Raw genomic sequence first — 17,957 nt, forward strand, 5'->3', positions numbered from 1 at the left:
GCACGGACTCTGAACTCAAGGTGGCCTGCAGTCACATCCCGGCCATGCCAGGTGACCTTGGGCGAATGACTTAATTTCTTCTTGCCTTAGTTAGAAGTTTCTTCTTTTGTATGGTGTGGGAATAATAATAGTATCTACCTCAAAAACTGTTCTGAGAATTAAAAGATTTAATGCATGGAACATGCTTAGTCCAATGCTTGACACATAGTAAGTGTTCAATAAAAATGAGAGCTAACATTATTCAATGCTTATTATCAGTGGTAGCCACTGTTATTGCTAAGGGCAGTCAGTAGTTGGGAGCTTATAGTGCTGGGGTAATTTGTAAGGCAGAGCTGGGAAGAGATAGGTAACAGTGGGGCTTACAGGGCAGGCAGGGGAAGAGACAGGTCAGTGATGGGGTTGATGGAGTTATGCAATCAGATACTTAGCTTGGCCAAGAGCATGGGATCAGAGCAGACCCAGCGAATTAGGATCGTGACTTCTGAATTCTGCAGCATCTTTGAGGGACATGGATTGTGGTGCTAGCAGAGGTTATTTCCCCCAAATAATCACTACTAATTGCCTGGTTTGGGTAAATATGGTTACCCAGACAATTAATTCAGTGCCATTCAGCTGGTAAGAGGAAACCCCCCAGAAAACCATATTCCCCACCGCCCATACCTGAGGCCGGCCAAGAACTCCATGACGGCGTTGTAGTTGCCCATGTTCCAGCAGCATTTGGCCACGTGCACCAAATACGAGAAGACTTCCCGCTTCTCCTCCATGGAGCCCGCCGTGAGGATCAGCCACGTCACCCAGGAGCTCACCTGCAGAATGCAGAGAGGGGCGTCCACTGAAACCATGCGCTGGAAGCTTGATACATACTTTTTCATAAGAAAAATGTTTTTTTAAAAAAAGTCAGTTTAGTATTAGGAAATGAAGGACCCAGCCAAGGGACTGAATTGAGGCTCTAGCTCCATCACTGCTTTGCAATGGAATTAACCTCTCTGTATTCTTCATCTTCATCTTTAAAATGAGGCTGAAAGGTAATTTATACAATCCCTTTTCAGCTGTAAAATTCCATGAGACCATAAGAAAACAAGGCCTAAGGATAACTATGATTTAAATGTATTTGACCGAAAGAGCAAGAATAAATGCAATCAATGCACTTAGCCCATAAATGAAAGTCCATTTGTCAAATAGTAAAATGCGTAATATTAAATGAAAAAATGCAAAAAAATTTTTTTGAACTATCTTTCACAAAAGCATTATCTATTATGCTCCTCAAATGACTAAATAATAGAAGCAATATAGCACTTCATATATGTTGACTCATGTATCTCTCACAATAATCCTAAGAGTCAGGAACTATAACTGTGCTCATTTTATAGATGATGAATGAGGGACAGAGGGCCTAAGAGACTTGCTCAAGGTCCTCAACCAATAGGTGGCAAAGCCTGAATTTGAACCGAGGTGTGTGGCCCAGAGGTGTCCCTATTAACCACTCAGTAAATGCCTAATGTATATACTGTTCTCCTGCTCTAGGCTTAAATTTAGTCTAATGTGATTTGTCTTTTCTACTACACAGACTGGAGTATAATATTTAATAATAATCTACTACTAAAGTCCCCCCTTTATGGTATGCAGCCTCAAAATCCTTTGCTTAATCTCTAAGATTATTTTGCTGCTACCTGTACTTTGGTGCTTGGACACCAGTGTTCACTTACGTTACTTTTCTCCATCCTGGCTAAGGTTTGGGCTGGTAAGTTCAGTTGTTAATAGATCAAAGCCTTGGTCTTGACCCCACATGGCCCATTAGTTGTACTTGGTTTAGCAACAGTGCTGAAACCTGGGGAGCAACTCATTTCCCTGGCTTGAGCGAGAGTGAAGCCTGAACAGAGAAGCCTGAAGGGAAAAAAGAGTTCAAGGTCTAAGGCAACCACTTCCCTGACTCCCTCCCTCCAAATAAAATGAGAGGAATGAATGGCATTTAGTGCTGGCAGCAACCACAGAGGGCAGTCCAACCCCATTCTTCCAGATCAAGAATCCAAGGCTCATGGGAGAAATGATTTGCCAAGGTCACAATTCTTGTTGATGTCAAAGCTAGGACTCCCAGGCTGGTGCTCTTTCAGCTGATGAAGGGAGCTAGTTTTTGTAAACTTGGCTGGCACTAGTAGGTCCTTCTAAGCACTCAATAAGAGATGCACATTTGAAGACAGAGATGGAATCAAAGGAGAAGGTACCGAGAAGAGTACCAAAAAATGATTAAAAAAATGAAAAATGCAGAACAGAAGAGATCGATGCTGAACATGTCTTTCCTCTCCCTACACAAAAACAAAAAGGGAAATAGCAACAGAGAGTTTCAGTGCTAAAACAGGGTTATAATCTGGTAGCAGCCAGGAGCACTGCAGTAACAATCAGTCTCTTCCCTTCTGAAATTTGCTGAAGCAAAATGTGATGGGCCACCTGCCACCCCTGAGCCCAGCACGAGCCCAGTGGGCTCTGAGCAGGCACCACCGATCTCTACCTGCTCTGGACTTGGCTGAACTCTCGTGAAACATCAGGAGGACAGATCTGGAATCAGACCCCTAGGACAAGCCGTAGTCCAGATCATCCTGCAAGGAATTAAGAGCCTCTTGGAAGAAGATAACCATTCGTTTGGTCTCCTGGGACTGCTTTGAGCACACAGGAGCCCTTTGGGATTCCCAGAACCAGCCTCTCACCTGCAGCTGTGAGCAATCCCTGGCTCACCGTCTCCAAGCTTTGTCCCTTCACCTGGTTACCCAGTTAAAAGTCACCAGGCTGGTGAAACTCTGGCTCTCTAGACCAAGACATTATTTTGCCAGTAAAGACTGAATGTCATTAATGCTTCCAACCAATTCTTCCTTTGGTGTGATTAGTTTTGATAAGCCCTATCCTGCTCTAAGAAATCATCAGAAAACACTCAGAATCATAACATCATTGACTCTGGGCTAGAAATCCAAATCCATCTCCTTAAAATAAAAATGAAATCCTGAAAAGTTAAAATGGTTCTTCAAAGACACCCAATGCATTAGTTCTTGAGGCCTCTGGCTATATTCTTTCTATGGCTTCAGCTCCTTTCCTGTTGAAATTGATGGCAAATCAGTGTCTTTGCAAAGTCTCTGTACTTTCAGGCTATTCTGGTACCACACAGTGACTTATTAGTGCAGGGACCTGAAAGGGTTAACATATCTTCCCCTGGAGAGACCTGCTTCACAGAGCAGACACAAACCACCAAGTGGTTTGTGCCTCAGTCCTGGTCACACATCCAGATTTATTTCCTATCAGTCAAATCATTTTCCATATACTTTCCCACAATGCTAGGAAAAAAATAGTGATACCATATTTCACATGGAAACCTAATTTAAGCCAACTGTTCTGTCTCTGAGTGTGAGTCCCCAGGGCTTGGTTATTGAGATTATGTAAGCACTGTTATTACAAACACACAAACACACACACACACACAAACACACACACCCCAACATCTGCTTACAGACTTCAGGGACAATTCTTATTGTGGCCTAATGTATTCATAATTCCATAGGCATTAAGTAACGAGAATGTCAGCACTAATTATAAAAAATAAATGACACGAAAAGGAAACAAGCATTCAGTGATGACTGTAAAATGTAGCCCAAAGCATAAACATGGTCCTATTTACTAAGTGGACAAGGGGATGTGTTGCCAATCCAGAAAGAATTTCAGGACACTGAAATCACACAGAAAAAACCAAAAATCGCATACATGTACAGTACTATGACTCAAACATAGGGAGCAGTCCTAGAGCAGAAAGGTGTTAAATGTGGCAGATTATTTTGCTTTATTTCAATGGTCAGCACAGCATCAAGAGAGAATCTGGCTCCCAGCCTCATTCTTTAAGCGTTCCTTCCAGAGGCTCTGTACTTACCATGATGACCCTGACCCCTTCCTACATGCCTACAAATCCTCCACAATTGTTTTTTTTCCTTTCCTTCTCAGGCCTTTCTCAGTACTCCGAGGCCCAGCCAAAGTGAAGTGCTTGCCCCCTCTTCTCCCATCAAATGCCTCCTGGTATCACATGAGCTTCGTTTGGGAGGAACGTTCTTGCTCCATTCAAAATGACCTTTCCCTGGCCCACCATGTCTTGCCTGTGTCCTTTGTAAAGTCAAATCCTTATCTTGGCCCTTGAGGCCCCTGTCTGTTCTCCAGTCTCACCTCGGCTCTCCCCACACTCCTGCTTTTAGGGAGGTGAACCAGGCTTTTCCCACCCCAGGGATCTTGCACTGGTTGTTCCTTCTGTGGGACGCCCCCCCTCTGCCCCATCCCTCCACCTTTGATTTAGCTAATGTTGACTCATCCTTTGGGCAGAACTGTGCTTAGACCTGCAGTCCGACCCCCTGCCCACGCCCTGAGCTACAGAGGCCCATGTTGGCCCTCATTCAGCTGTGTTCCCCCGCAGAGTGAGAAGCCTGTGGGGAGGAGGGAACCTGTCTGCCCACTGGCTGTGCACCCACCTCCAGATCGCTCACCCCTGTAGACCCAGGATTCCCAATACCCTGTCCAAACAGCTCACTTCCAGGCCGGCAAGGCCCTGTTTTCTAGATCAGTCCTCCTGAGGGTAGATCATAACTCTAGGCCTGAAGGCTGGCCAAGTGGGGAGGGTGGTGTGTTGATGGAGTTTACACTTGAGGCCTGAGGTGTCCACATGATACACAGGCATATGAGCCAGGATGGAAAGAGGAGGTGGGAAGGCCACAGGTGGGCCTTCCTTTGTACTTCGTGCTGACTTCCCTAAAGTCAGGGGCAGGGCTGCCTTCAGGAATCTGATGAAAGCCTTGCTGTCTTGAGGAGGCCTGCCCTGATGTCCCACCTGGGCTGGGTCCATGTGCTGTGCATTATGTGGTGCCCCAGACTCCCTGGGCAGTCAGCACCGTGTTCCCCAAAAGGCTGACTTTGGGGCTGCCGTGCTCACCAGCAGCAGAGCCCACTGTAAGTGCTTGAGGAGAGTCGACGAATGAACGCATGCGACCTCCCCAGGGAAGGCCTTTCTGGTGGCTCACCGACACCCCACACGCAACTTCCTCCTGCTTCTCTTTCACTGAATGTCGGACCTTGAGTCCAGAGTCACGTCTGCACTTGGATTCTCACAGCTGTGTGGATTTGCATCTGGCCTAGCTTTGTTATATTTGTGTGCCTGACTCTTTCACATGGGTCTGTTCTGTCTCCCCCCCAGACCTTAAGTCCTCGAGGGCAGAGACCATCTTTCCCACATCCCAATGTGGGGATGCTTGGTGCCCCTGACCAGCAGGCAGGCCACTCAGAGTCCCAGGAGGACGTGGGCAGAAAGGATTCTCAGCCTTCAAATGGTCAGATATTATATTTGGGAAAAGGCCTGAACACTTCCTACTGCTGTTCCCAGGTCCAGAAAAAGGGGACAAATGACTTCCTGCCAAAAAGTTTTTTTGAACATGCTGAGCAGAAGTTTTCGTAGAAAGATGATCCTTTGTAACGGGTATCTGGTCACCCTCACTGCTAAGTCCAGCCTCAAATGGTGAAATCTAAAGAAGGCAATGAAAGTCTCTCTAGACAAAGCTCCTCTGCAGTGGGTTGTATGCAGTGCCCATCTATACCCGCCCTCCATTGAGCTTTACTAGAACAACCCTTGAACTAGAAGATGTGGCATGCACACGCAGGCAATACATCGATACACGTGTGCACGCGCACGCACACACACACACAATGCCCCTGCCCAGGCAGTACCCCTCACAACATGGAGCACCGGCATCAGAATCTCCAGAGTGGTGGTAGGGTGTTTACTCAAATGCAGATTGCAAGGCCTCATCCAGACCTAGAAACCAGACTCTCTAAGACTGCAGCCCAGGAATCTGCATTTTTAGATAACTCCCTGGTGTTCTTATATACACTTAAGTTGAGAGCTATCCCAGGGGTTCGGTGTTCCTTTCTGCGCCCCTGAGCCTCGAATCAGGAAAGCATCACTTCTGTAGTACCTGTCCGATGCTATAAGTCACCACCTCTGTGACTGTACTTGAGACTGGGGCTGTCAGCCGTTTGGAAGGTGGAAGGAGGAGCCAGTGGGAGATAGCATAGCATAGCTGGTGGGGAGCATGGGCACCGGAGTTGAGTGGACCTGCCTTCAACTCCCAGTTCCACTGTTACTCTGTGCAGGTCCCTGAGGCAAGCAACCTACCCTCTCTGAGCCTCAATTCCCTTTTCAGTGAAATGGGAATAATAATACTTACCTGATAAGACTGTTGTCAGGATGAACCTGGAGGTTGTATCTAAGATCTCAATGTGATGCTCAGTGTGTAGTTAAGGGCTCAATAGATGTTTACTACTGCGGCCACCTGCTGCTTCTACAACTACTATTAATATTGCTACCTGAGTTGTAGAGAAGCTGAATTCCAGTAAGCAGAGCACAGAAATTCAGAAGAGAGGAGTCTCCAAGTTCCACTTCCTAACTACAAGGAAGGAAGCAGCCCAAGGCTGAACCAGGAAGAATCTGTGGTTGCCTTGAGGAGGGTTTGTGCCTCAAGCACAAGCCTGTCCTAAAAGGATAACTCATATTTCCTCTTCTCTGAAGGCTTCCCTGACTCCTCATTATATCCATTGTTTTCTATTTAAATTGCTCAATCCCATATACATATGTAGATATTTATATATATGTATGCATAGGAGTATTACTAGTACCTTGTCCTAAAGCAATCTCTCCCAAGTGTGAGCTCCTTGAAGCAGAGGCCAGGACTTAATGTCAGGGTGTTGTACTAAGGATGCAGTGGCCATCAAGCTACACATGCTCAGGCATCCTCCTTGATGTGAAGTGAGTGCAGAAGAGTCTCTCGAACTCCTGGTCCTGCTTGGCATGGTTCCACCATGACTGTGTTTAGGAGAGACTCAGATGGAAAAAAGGAGGCACCTGAAGGTGGTTTCTGGAGAAGCCCTAAACACATCTTGGATTATACCCTCAAATTGCATCACAGTTGTCTATAGAACAAACTCTAAACCTCTTTTTTTGGCCTTCAAGCACAGTACCATCTGATCTAAATTTACACCTCCAGCATTAATTTTCACTGTTGCCCGCCACTCATCTGTCTGACATTCCAATCCTACTACATTTTGTACCATTTCTTATTCTCTGCCTGTTCTTTTTTAATTTTAAAGAAAGAAAGGGTCTACTTAAATAGACTCTGTCTTCTTTGCAGATATTACATTTCAAAAAAAAAACTCTTAAGTATTTAACATGTATTCATTTAATCCTACAACAACCTAATGAAATGTATGTCATTATCATCCCATTTAATAGATGAAATGGAAACAGAGAGGTTTAGTCACTTTCCCAGTGTCACACAGCTAGTAAGTTGTGGAGGGAGGAATCCCAACCTAGGCAGCCCAGGCCCAGAGCCCAGGCTCATAATATTGTCTCTGCAGGCACAAGTTGCTTCTTGAACACTGGTATTTCTTGGGGCTCTGTCCTTGACCCCTGTTGGATCTCTTCTTATGCTACGTTCTCTTCTTAGATGATTTCTTTCACTTACCTGGTTTTACCCACCTCTCTGCTGCTGTCTCTGAATATCTATCTCTTGTCCTGTATATCCAAAAATTAACTGGACCTTTCCACCTGGAGAGCCCAAGGCCACCTCAAGCACACCCTGATCCCAGTCCTTGACTCTTCCTTCACCTTCCACTCCCACATCCAACTGACTGCCAAACAGCCCAGATGTCACCTCCTCCAGGAAGCCTTTCTTGAATCCTCATATGGTTAATCAAAATTACTTTATCACTGCACTGTGACCACTTTCCCCCTGGCCTCTGTCCCTGGAATTTGAGCTCCTTGAAGGCAGGCACTGTTTTACTCATTTATTTCCCAGCACAGGGTCCAGCATGAGTGGGGGGTCCTCAGTAACTTCTTACTTTGAGTCACACACAAAGCATAGCAGCCAACTCCCTGTCAGTGCTGCCCTTCTCAGAAGTGTCCAAGGGCCTGAGTGCCCAGGGCATCTGGAGGCTGCAACCCCATCCTATAATCACCTGTCTGCTTGTTCTTCACCCAGGAGGCTCAGAGGCTTGTGCTGGCAAAGGATACTCTGGGAGCCATGGCATAGAAGGCCTGTGGGAAACTGGGCCCATGACTGGAAGATTCCATTTTCCCGGAGAGAACTGGGCATCAGAGAGTTAGGGTAGTGATGGCTTTCTCGTCTGCTCTGGAATGAGCTGGGACCATTCTGAGGTGCCCTGAGTGATGTTCAGGAAATGGCCTCCCTGGTGACTTAAGTCCCCCGATGGGGAACTCACTGGCTGCAGGCCACACTGCTTGGAAAAGGGAGAGAGAGAAGGTTGTCTTCCAGGGCCACCGAGCAGGTCTGGAGGTTCTGAGACCTGCTGTGAATCACTGTGGGTCCCAGGGCAGGTGGACACCTGTCACAGGAAAGGAAAACTGAGCCCAACAAGTCACTATTTCACTTGTAGGGCCCAATGGCAAATGTTTGCCGATCGCAATGCGGATGGTGAGCAGGTAACAGGAGACCAACAGTTAAACCGATAGCAATGATCAAACAGGAAGGAGAGAAGGGAGGGGAATAAAATCGTTTGCATGTGTTGGTCTACGTTCCCCTGAAGACAAGTCTGTGTGAAGAAACAAAGGATATTGGCATCCCACCAAGATCAATGACATCCTGCCCTGTTGGACCCTGGTAGATATAATGGATCACTAAGAAGAAGATAATTAAATCTGCCGTCTGTGCAGTACATGTGTGTAGGGGTGAGCTTCTGTGAATGAAACTTGTTAGGGAATAAATCTGATGAAAACCAGAATTCTGTCTCTTTAGCTTCCCCGTTTCAGTGGGAGGTGGGGGAGAGAAGGGAGAACACTGGATTTGGAGCCAAAGAAATGCAGGTTCACCTCTTGGCACTGCTTTTCACTATTTCTGTGCCCTTGAGCAAGTTTCTTACCTTCCCTGAGACTCAATTTCTCACGCATAAAATGTCCTGCCATAAGGGTGGGTGTGTGGTAACTAATAAAAGATACAATAAATATATGTAATGTGCTCTAGTGGTTGGAGCAGAGTACATACTCAATAAATGTCAACTAATACTGATGATGAAAAAAATAATAAGCAGCTCCTTCTTCAAAGATGTTTCTTTGTGGAAACAACGTTGGCCTTCTTATCACAGTGCCAGCTTGTCTGTTCTGTTTAGCAGAGAGGGAGTTCCCAAGGATTAAACTCTAAGAAAGAATGATCCTTCACTTCTTTTAAAGAGGCCAGAAAGGAGAGGTAGAGGGAAGGCAGAAAAGGGGTAAGAAAAAAGTTGAGAAAAAAACGTATCAATAGAAAGTCTAAGAGGAGTTGGCAGGGAGGGGTGGGAAACAGGAGATGGGGAAGGAGGATGTGGGAGAGGGCTGTCTGAGGACTTGAGGCCATGTGGATATGGTTTGGTAGGAGGGGAAGTGCTTGGTAAATAGCAGTGAGTCACAGATAGGTTCTAAAGGGGCAGCTGCCCTGAGAAACCAGGGCCCTTTGTCCAGGAAACATCAGGTACATTGGACAGCAGTTACATTTGATTCAGAGTGGAATTAAACACAGCATGGGACACTGGCCAGTTCAACATCTTTCCTACTTCGTGAGAAGGAGGTCACCTTTTCTAGGGAAAGAATAGATCCCAATTCCAAATAAACCCAACAGAGCTGTACATGTAAGGCAAAAATTCTAGGATGTCCAGCACAAAATAAAAGCACTTGGTGTGCCTTCCCCACCACCTAATCTATAAAAATAAACAATGACTGTCCTTTGATGAGGTCATGTAACTGGTTGAATGGTAACTACCCTGGTGGCGCAAAGCAACGATCTTGAGCCTGACAGCTGAGTGTGCAGAAATTCACTTCGGGAGGCAAACGACTGCCCAGGGGCCTGGCTCCAGCACTCCCACACTGTACCTGACACTTCATTTGTCCTGTTTGCTGACTGGCATGCTTCTTCATGTGTGCCTGTCCGTCTGCAGCTTTAGATTTCGAAGTCTTGGCAGGCAGACCCTTGTGCCAATTTTGAGTTGTTCCCATGTTATTCTGCATACAGTAGGTGCTCAGTAAATATTCCAGCAGCTGTAGTTTTCTCTTTCTGCTCCAAAGACCCAGATAGAGACAGGTCAGCCAGATTTTGTGGTAATGTGCCCCAAACTGTGTTCTGGGGACATGTTCTTACCAGATGCTAAGTACTTTGTGAAGAAAGTATCTGGGGCCATACAGGTTTGGGGGATGCTGGGATAAATTAAGATTTCTTCACTGGCAGGATTTCTTAGAGCTTTAAATATGCTAATGTGCATGGTAAATCTCCAAGAAGGGGCTAATATTCAGAGTTTCCCAAATTCTTTATACCATATGATATTTTTTCAAAGGAACACTAGCATCTAGAAAACTCCTGGAATATTGGCACCAGTCTCTCTGAGCTCCTACAGCCTGGAGCCGACGCAGCCAGAGGCTCGTCTCCACGGGTAATTCTGGAGACCTCGGCCTGCATCTGCTCAACCTGAGAACACATCCCGCCATCTCTAGAAACTGCACGGTGTGAGCGGACTTCGGGAGGTAGAAATAGCCAGAAATGGCAGCATATGGTTTTGTAACAGGTGTCATAAATTCAGAATCAATATATTATTGTAGGAATTCTAAAACCAAGACACAAAGAAGATTTTCCTTATAATCCAAAATGAGGAGATTAAGGCATGTGGGCAATTATTATTTCACGGCCAAGGCAGTCCTGAGGAAAGAGCTGAGCAGACTGGCCTTTAGCCATGTGGTTCTACTACACAATGTGACAACGAATATATCAAGGATCTTAAAGGTTATTTAGCTCATTTTCCTTATTTTATAGATGAAGAAGCCCAAGAGAACCAGAGAGGTCAGGTGACTTGCCCAAGGTCAACTAGCTAGTGAGTGGTAGTGCCAGGGCTAGACCCCAGGTCTCCTGACCTCAGGACATCCTATAGTTACAACCTGCTGCGCTTCCGCTATCTCTGTGAAGAGGATCTGATGCACCACCACCCCTCCCCCTCTCACTCCCTCCATCCATGGGTCCACAGAGGCAGGCTCCCCCTGGGTGAAGAAGCAGCAAGTGCCAGCAAGGAGTTAACCTGGTCTGATGGGGAGGAGGAGGAGGAGAGCTGGAGCTGCAGGAATTGCTGAAGACACTAACTCAGGGAGCCTAAGAGATAGTGGTAGTGGGTCCTAGTTGGTCAAAACCCAAGGAACAAAAGGAAGAAGAGTCAGGACATTGAGAAGCCCTCAGCGGGCAGCCGCCTGCCCACAGAGATTTGGGGCAGAATTCTAGAAGGGAGGCTGGAAGGAAGACAGGGAGAAATAATAATAGTTGGTGCAGTTGCTACTTGTCTTCAGTGATGGCAGGAGAGGTCCGAGGAAGAGTCAAGAAGCCTCCTCTAAAAAAACAAAAACAAACTAGGAAAGGGACTTCCCTGGCAGTCCAGTGGTTAAGACTCCGTGCTTCCTATGCAGGGGGCACAGTAAGATCCTGCACAACGCAGGGCGTGGCCAAAACAAAAACAAAAAAGAAGCCTCCTCTGCTTCCTTGAGGAGAGGGGGCAGGTGGGAAGAGCCCTCCCGGAAGATTTCTGTTGGGATGTGTCTTCTGGGAAGGGAGACAGCGGCTGCTCACCGGTGATGGTGGCGGATTACGGGCTGCGGACCCTGATGAATAGCTCATGGGCATAAACGCAAGGACAGGAGCTGCAGAATTCAAAACTCTGGGCATGGGGAGGCTGGAGGGAGCTTCAGACCAGCAGAAGAGGGGATTTATTTTGGAGACTGGGGCCATGCCACATGGCTGGCAGGACTTCGGAGTGATTTTTTTTTTTTTTTTAAAGATTTATTTATTGATTGATTGATTGCTATGTTGGGTCTTCGTTTCTCTGCTAGGGCTTTCTCTAGTTGCGGCAAGCGGGGGCCACTCTTCATCGCGGTGCGCGGGCCTCTCACTGTCGCGGCCTCTCTTGTTGCGGAGCACAGGCTCCAGACGCGCAGGCTCAGTAGTTGTGGCTCACGGGCCCAGTTGCTCCGCGGCATGTGGGATCTTCCCAGACCAGGGCGCGAACCCGTGTCCCCTGCATTAGCAGGCAGATTCTCAACTACTGCACCACCAGGGAAGCCCCGGAGTGATTTTGAGTGGGCTGAAGTTCTACTTGTTTTCTTCAGGAGAGTCAGTTAAAGAAGTTTGGGGGGTGTTGACAGTTTTGGGGGTGTGTTGACAGTTCCTGTAAAAGTGACTGACCTGTTTGGGGTCTGGTAGTTTAAGGGTGCTTCTCCTGTGGAGAGAGGGTGAGTTTCCACCCCAGAGGGGTTAAAGACATGTTTCATATCTGGCTCAAGAAATCTCTTTAGAGAAATATTTACTTGGAAAATGCTTTGGGTACAGATGACAGAGACGGAGAAGTAAAGACCGCCATTTAAGTATTAGCAAGTGGCGCGTCTTGTACCCAAAGAAAACGGAACAAAAGCCCAAACCAAACCAAGATCATGTTTTTGGGGTGCTGACTGAACAAATATTCTTTCCTAGATGCAGGGGGTGGGGGGTAGGAAGCCCATGATCAAAGTCAGAAGTGCTAGATTCAAGTCTCAGCTCTAACATTTACTAACTGTGATACTGGGCCAATTACTTTGTCTCTTCTATTCCTTCAATTTCAAGCAGGCCTGTCAGCAACACCTACCTTACAGAATTGCAGGGTTAAAGGAAGTAAGGTGAAAGTGCTTATACTTAGAAGCACAGTAGAAAGGTTAGCCAATGTTATTAATATTAATGGACATGTATTCAATGATTTCCAGATATGGCATTTGGTTTTGTGAGGCACCTGCATTTAATGTGGTATTTCTTTGAATTTAGAAATTACAATTTTTAATTAATGTCTTATTGTCTCCCTCACCCCTCACTGGCCTCTGCTCTATTAGACTTGCACATAGAATATGTCTATATTACCCCCAGCCCCACTCTTTTTTTTTTTAAGATTTATTATTTTTTTTTAATAAATTTATTTATTTTGTTTTTTGTTTTTTTTGGCTGTGTTGGGTCTTCATTGCTGTGCGTGGGCTTTCTCTAGTTGCAGTGAGCGGGGGCTACTCTTTGTTGTGGTGCGCGGGCTTCTCACTGTCGTGGCTTCTCTTCTGGCGGAGCACGGGCTCTAGGCACGCGGGCTAATTAGTTGTGGCGCACGGGCTTAGTTGCTCCGCGTCATGTGGGATCTTCCCGGACCAGAGATGGAACCCACGTCCCCTGCGTTGGCAGATGGATTCTTAACCACTGTGCCACCAGGGAAGCCCACCAGCCCCACTCTTTAAATTCAATATTTTTATATCTTTCTTGTGGCAGGAAAGAAACTAATAAAGGAGGATGCTATTTATGTCCACAGATAAATTAACAGATATTAATAAGAGCGTAAAAGCAAGTTTTACTATGAGTTGATGAGAGTTCAGTGTATAATGTAAAAATAAGAACATCTTAAAACTAGACATTTTCATATAAGATTGACTAAAAGATTTCTTTCTCTTTTCTCCTAATTTTCTAAGATACAGTCAAAAACCTCATGTTTTAGTCAAATATTTTTCTGAAACAAAATGGGTATGCATAAATTTTTTCCTTTTAACTTTAAATGAATAGACTATAGCCTTCTATCAAACATATTCAACACCTGCAGCTTATAAACTCAGGCCCAGATTTCCTAAAAATGCTGGACATGTTTTAGTATTTTACTGATAAAACCCAGATGTCTTGTCTTACATGCCTTAGAAGAAAAGAAATATATAACCTTACAAAGAACACTCACCATTTTACATCTGATTAAACTCTATGCCAAACAAGGACTGGAAAGAGTATGATGTTTGTACAAACAATCTTTTCAAAAGTATTTTTCAAATCCACTTAAATGTCCTGGAAAACTCCTGAAATGTGAACCAGCAATATTTATGTACATTCCATCCCTGCATTGGAATATTAGTTTGGGGTCATGTCTCCGTGCTTGGAGTACGAGTCGTGGTGATGATTAGCTTGATTCTTCAATCTGTGTTTCCAGGCCCACGTGGTATGAACCCCACTTTGGTCACATACATATGACAGTACCATTTCGAGCCCAGTAGCTTGGTATCAGAACCACCTGTGAGAGTTTGCCATTTAGTGTCTAATTCTGTAGATCCGGGGAGGGGGAAGGTAGGAATCTGTCCTATTAAAAAGTTTCCCTAAGTGATTCTGATTAAGCCTAGGAACCGCTGATCTAGGGTCTCGGCCATTCCCAAACTTAAGTGTGTACAGGACTCTTCAGGGATTTTGTTAAAATGTAGGTTCTGTTTCAGTAGGTCTGGGCTTGAGGTTGGGGTTACGTGCGGAGATTCTGCATTTCGCTCTCAGGTCTCTTCAGTCTTTTTCAGTCAGGAATGGTTCCTCCATATTTCCCTGCCTTTCATGTCCTCTGCAGTTTCAAAGGTTGCAGCCTTACACTCTGTAGGATGGCCCTTAACCTAGGTCTGTGGGATATTTCCTCATGACCAGACTTTGGTTACGCTGTTCTGGCAGGAATGCCCCGGAAGGAAGCTGGCTTTGGCTCAGTGCATCACAACAAAGGGCACAGGACGTCAACACTTGGCACCACTTGGGCATATCGATCTTGATCATGTGCCCAGATTTCTCTACCATAAAGTCACCATTTGCCCCCTGATAACCGATTAGTGCTTTGTGGGGAGGTCGTTCAGTGACTGCACTGAAACCCTGCTCCTCATCAACCCTCTGTCCATCCGCCTTCCATGAATGACTACCACTTGGATCAGCCACCTACCCCTATGAGAGCTGCCAACTGATGATTTATATTTCCACCCTTACTTCTATATTGATTAGCTGCTTTCCTTGGTAGGAATGAGCTCTCCTTGGGCTTCCCTGGTGGCGCAGTGGTTGAGAATCTGCCTGCCCATGCAGGGGACACGGGTTCGAGCCCTGGTCTGGGAAGATCCCACATGCTGCAGAGCGACTAGGCCCGTGAGCCACAACTACTGAGCCTGCGCGTCTGGAGCCTGTGCTCCGCAACAAGAGAGGCGGCGATAGTGAGAGGCCCGCGCACCGTGATGAAGAGTGGTCCCTGCTCGCCGCAACTAGAGAAAGCCCTCGCACAGAAACGAAGACCCAACACAGCCAAAAATAAATAAATTAATTAATTTAAAAAAAAATGGGGTAGGTTTAAAAAAAAAAAAGAATGAGCTCTCCCTTCTCCCCCATTTATTTACTTATTTATTTATTCATTTACTCACTTAAATCAGCAAAGACTCACGGATTGCAAATTTTCCCCACTATATTGGAATCCATGACTATCATAATGAAGCTCAAATTGTTGCAGAAGCTCAAATCCTGAGTCTTTCTGACATGTCTCCATCATCATTCGAGCTTTTCCTTACTTTCTAGCATAACAAGATGTTTCAGACTTCTCTTAAATTTTTCCTGCCCCAGCCATGGAATTAGCCTTTTCTCCAAGAAGCCCTTGGTTTCCTTTTAGTGGAGGATGGTATTTAAAATACAGTATTTGTGTGCTCAGTGTGTTCATGCTACTGGAATGTCATTGTTTCTAGGTCCCCTAGGCATACAGAGCTAGAAAACACACACATAACCCCCCCCACACCCCATAACTATTCCCATATTTATATCTTTATATATGTTTAAAAACATAAGTTCATAATGAAATCTACATTTCCATTTTAATACCTCAAGGTTCTTTCTTCTTTCTAGGTTTGTATCTTTTCCAACAGTAATGAACCTGGCTTTCATATATTTTTCCTTCATATAGTTAGTACTTATTTATATAATCAGTTGAGTTATTTGCTCAAAGTAACTGGTATTCCAGCCATCCAGGCCTTCTCTTCCATCCACCACCTACATACCCCCGTCACCACCCTACATTGTCTGACATACCACTGACGTACCTCTGCGTGGCTCCCACACCCCTCACTACAATGAGGCACGCCTGCTCCTGACTCCTCCATGCTGGGCAAGAAAGGGAAGGCTATTCATCCTTTGCAAATGGACCAGTAGTGTCTTGTGTTTAAGTTACAATGGTTAGTAACTTCATAATTGTGAAAGTAAATTTGACCTTTTTTGTTAAAACATTCACTAATAAAAAAGTAAACATTAAGATAATTTAAACATTGTGTGTGTGTGTGTGTGTGTGTGTGTGTGTGTGTGCGCATGGCAGCTGAACTTTAAAGTTGTAAAGAACTTTAGAGGTCACTTAGTCAAATGGTTTCAAATTTGGGGGCCCCAGGATTTTATGGGGATGCCTAGGATATGACATTGAATAAGCAGAGCTGCTCTGATGAAGAGAGGCTGGATGAGGAGTCGGGTAGAGTCTCTTCAAGGAATATTCCTTGGGGCTCCTGAGGACATCATTTCAACACCACCAGCCTTATCCACCCCTCAAACTCCAAACAAGGAGAAGGCAGTCTTTACTGACCACTTTGCTATTTGCTAACAGCTTAGCCACATAGATTTGTCCATTGTCCACTGTTGATACATGGCCAGGAACGACCTATGGGGCCAAGCTGTGTATCTCACCAGATTTTGGGATTCTGACATTCCTTTTGAATCCTTATGAAGGGGTATCAGAAGATCACATTGCATAGGATTTGCCCATTGATGGCATAAATTCCAGCTCTTCACAGGAGAAACAGGATGGCCTAGATCCCTAGCTCTCTTTTTTTTTTTTTTAAATAAATTTATTTATTTATTTTTGGCTGTGTTGGGTCTTTGTTGCTGCACACAGGTTTTCTCTAGTTTCGGAGAGCGGGGACTACTCTTTGTTGCGGTGTGAGGGCTTCTCATTGCGTTGGCTTCTCTTGTGGAGCACAGGCTCTAGGCGCGCAGGCTTCAGTAGTTGTGGCACATGGGCTCAGTAGTTGTGGCACGTGGGCTCAGTAGTTGTGGCTCACAGACTCTAGAGTGCAGGCTCAGTAGTTGTGGCGCACGGGCTTAGTTGCTGCACGGCATGTGGGATCTTCCCGGACCAGGGCTCGAACCCGTTTCCCCTCCGTTGGCAGGTGGATTATTAACCACTGCTCCACCAGGGAAGTCCCCCTAGCTCTTAACTCATCCCCAAATTATTTCAATGTGGCATTTAGGTGAATAGGATATACCCGTCCCTACTCCCCACAACTGCAAATAGAAAGAGACATATCTACATTATGACAAAAAAAAAAAAGAGAAAAACAGTCTTTCAATGGTAGAAAGGTAAAGAGTACTCAATAAAATAATATCAAGCATTGAAAATGAATCAACCATAGCCACACATATCGACATGGATGAATTTCAAATACAAGGTTGAGTGAAAGAACAAGTCAGGAAAGAACACACACAATTTGGTCAAAACCTTCCAATGATTTCCCATATCGTTCTGGGTAAAATTGAAATGGTCTACCATTAAATCGAAAAGCTCTATACCATCAGGCCGCTTGACCTCACCTTCTACTAGTCCCCTCCCTCCTCCACAGCCACGCTGACCTCCTTACTGTTCCTTGAATGTGCCAGGCATGGGACCCCACACACACACCCATCTCCACAGGGCATTTGTACTTCCTGTTCCTTCTGCATGGACAGCTCTTCCTTCAGATGTCCAGAGAGCTCACTTCCTCCACCCCTTCCTGTCTTTACTCAAATACTAGACTCTCCGTGAGGTCTTCCCTCACCACCCTACTTCAGGTTATAACAGCCACTCCTCCCCAACGCTCCCCACCCCCTCCCCTGCTTTATTTTCTCTCTAGCACTTATCAAGTCATATGCTTTACTTATCTTACCATCTGTCTCCACCTAACTAGAATGTAATTCTTATCAGTAGAGGTTCTTGTCTGTTTTTTTTTTTTTTTCACCGCAGGATCTCCAGAGCCTAGAACAGTGCCCAGCATGTGGTAGGCATTCAAGCAATATTTCTGGATGAATGAT

General features: G+C 45.5%; 1 protein-coding gene across 6 annotated transcripts in view; it reads right to left on the minus strand.

Annotated features, from left to right (window-relative positions):
* Positions 1 to 17,957, minus strand: part of PLCE1 (phospholipase C epsilon 1) — a 319,414-nt gene that overhangs the window by 93,077 nt on the left and 208,380 nt on the right. For all 6 annotated transcript variants that reach the window (XR_009005599.1, XM_057530499.1, XM_057530495.1 and 3 more), the window contains one exon: positions 661 to 806. Coding sequence is in view for 5 of the 6 variants with exons in the window: in XM_057530499.1 (XP_057386482.1) it covers positions 661 to 806 (146 nt within the window). In the remaining variant the exon portion in view is untranslated. The remainder of the gene's footprint in view (positions 1 to 660; positions 807 to 17,957) is intronic.

The sequence above is a fragment of the Balaenoptera acutorostrata genome, chromosome 16, assembly GCF_949987535.1.
Source record: "Balaenoptera acutorostrata chromosome 16, mBalAcu1.1, whole genome shotgun sequence".
Lineage (NCBI taxonomy): Eukaryota > Metazoa > Chordata > Mammalia > Artiodactyla > Balaenopteridae > Balaenoptera > Balaenoptera acutorostrata.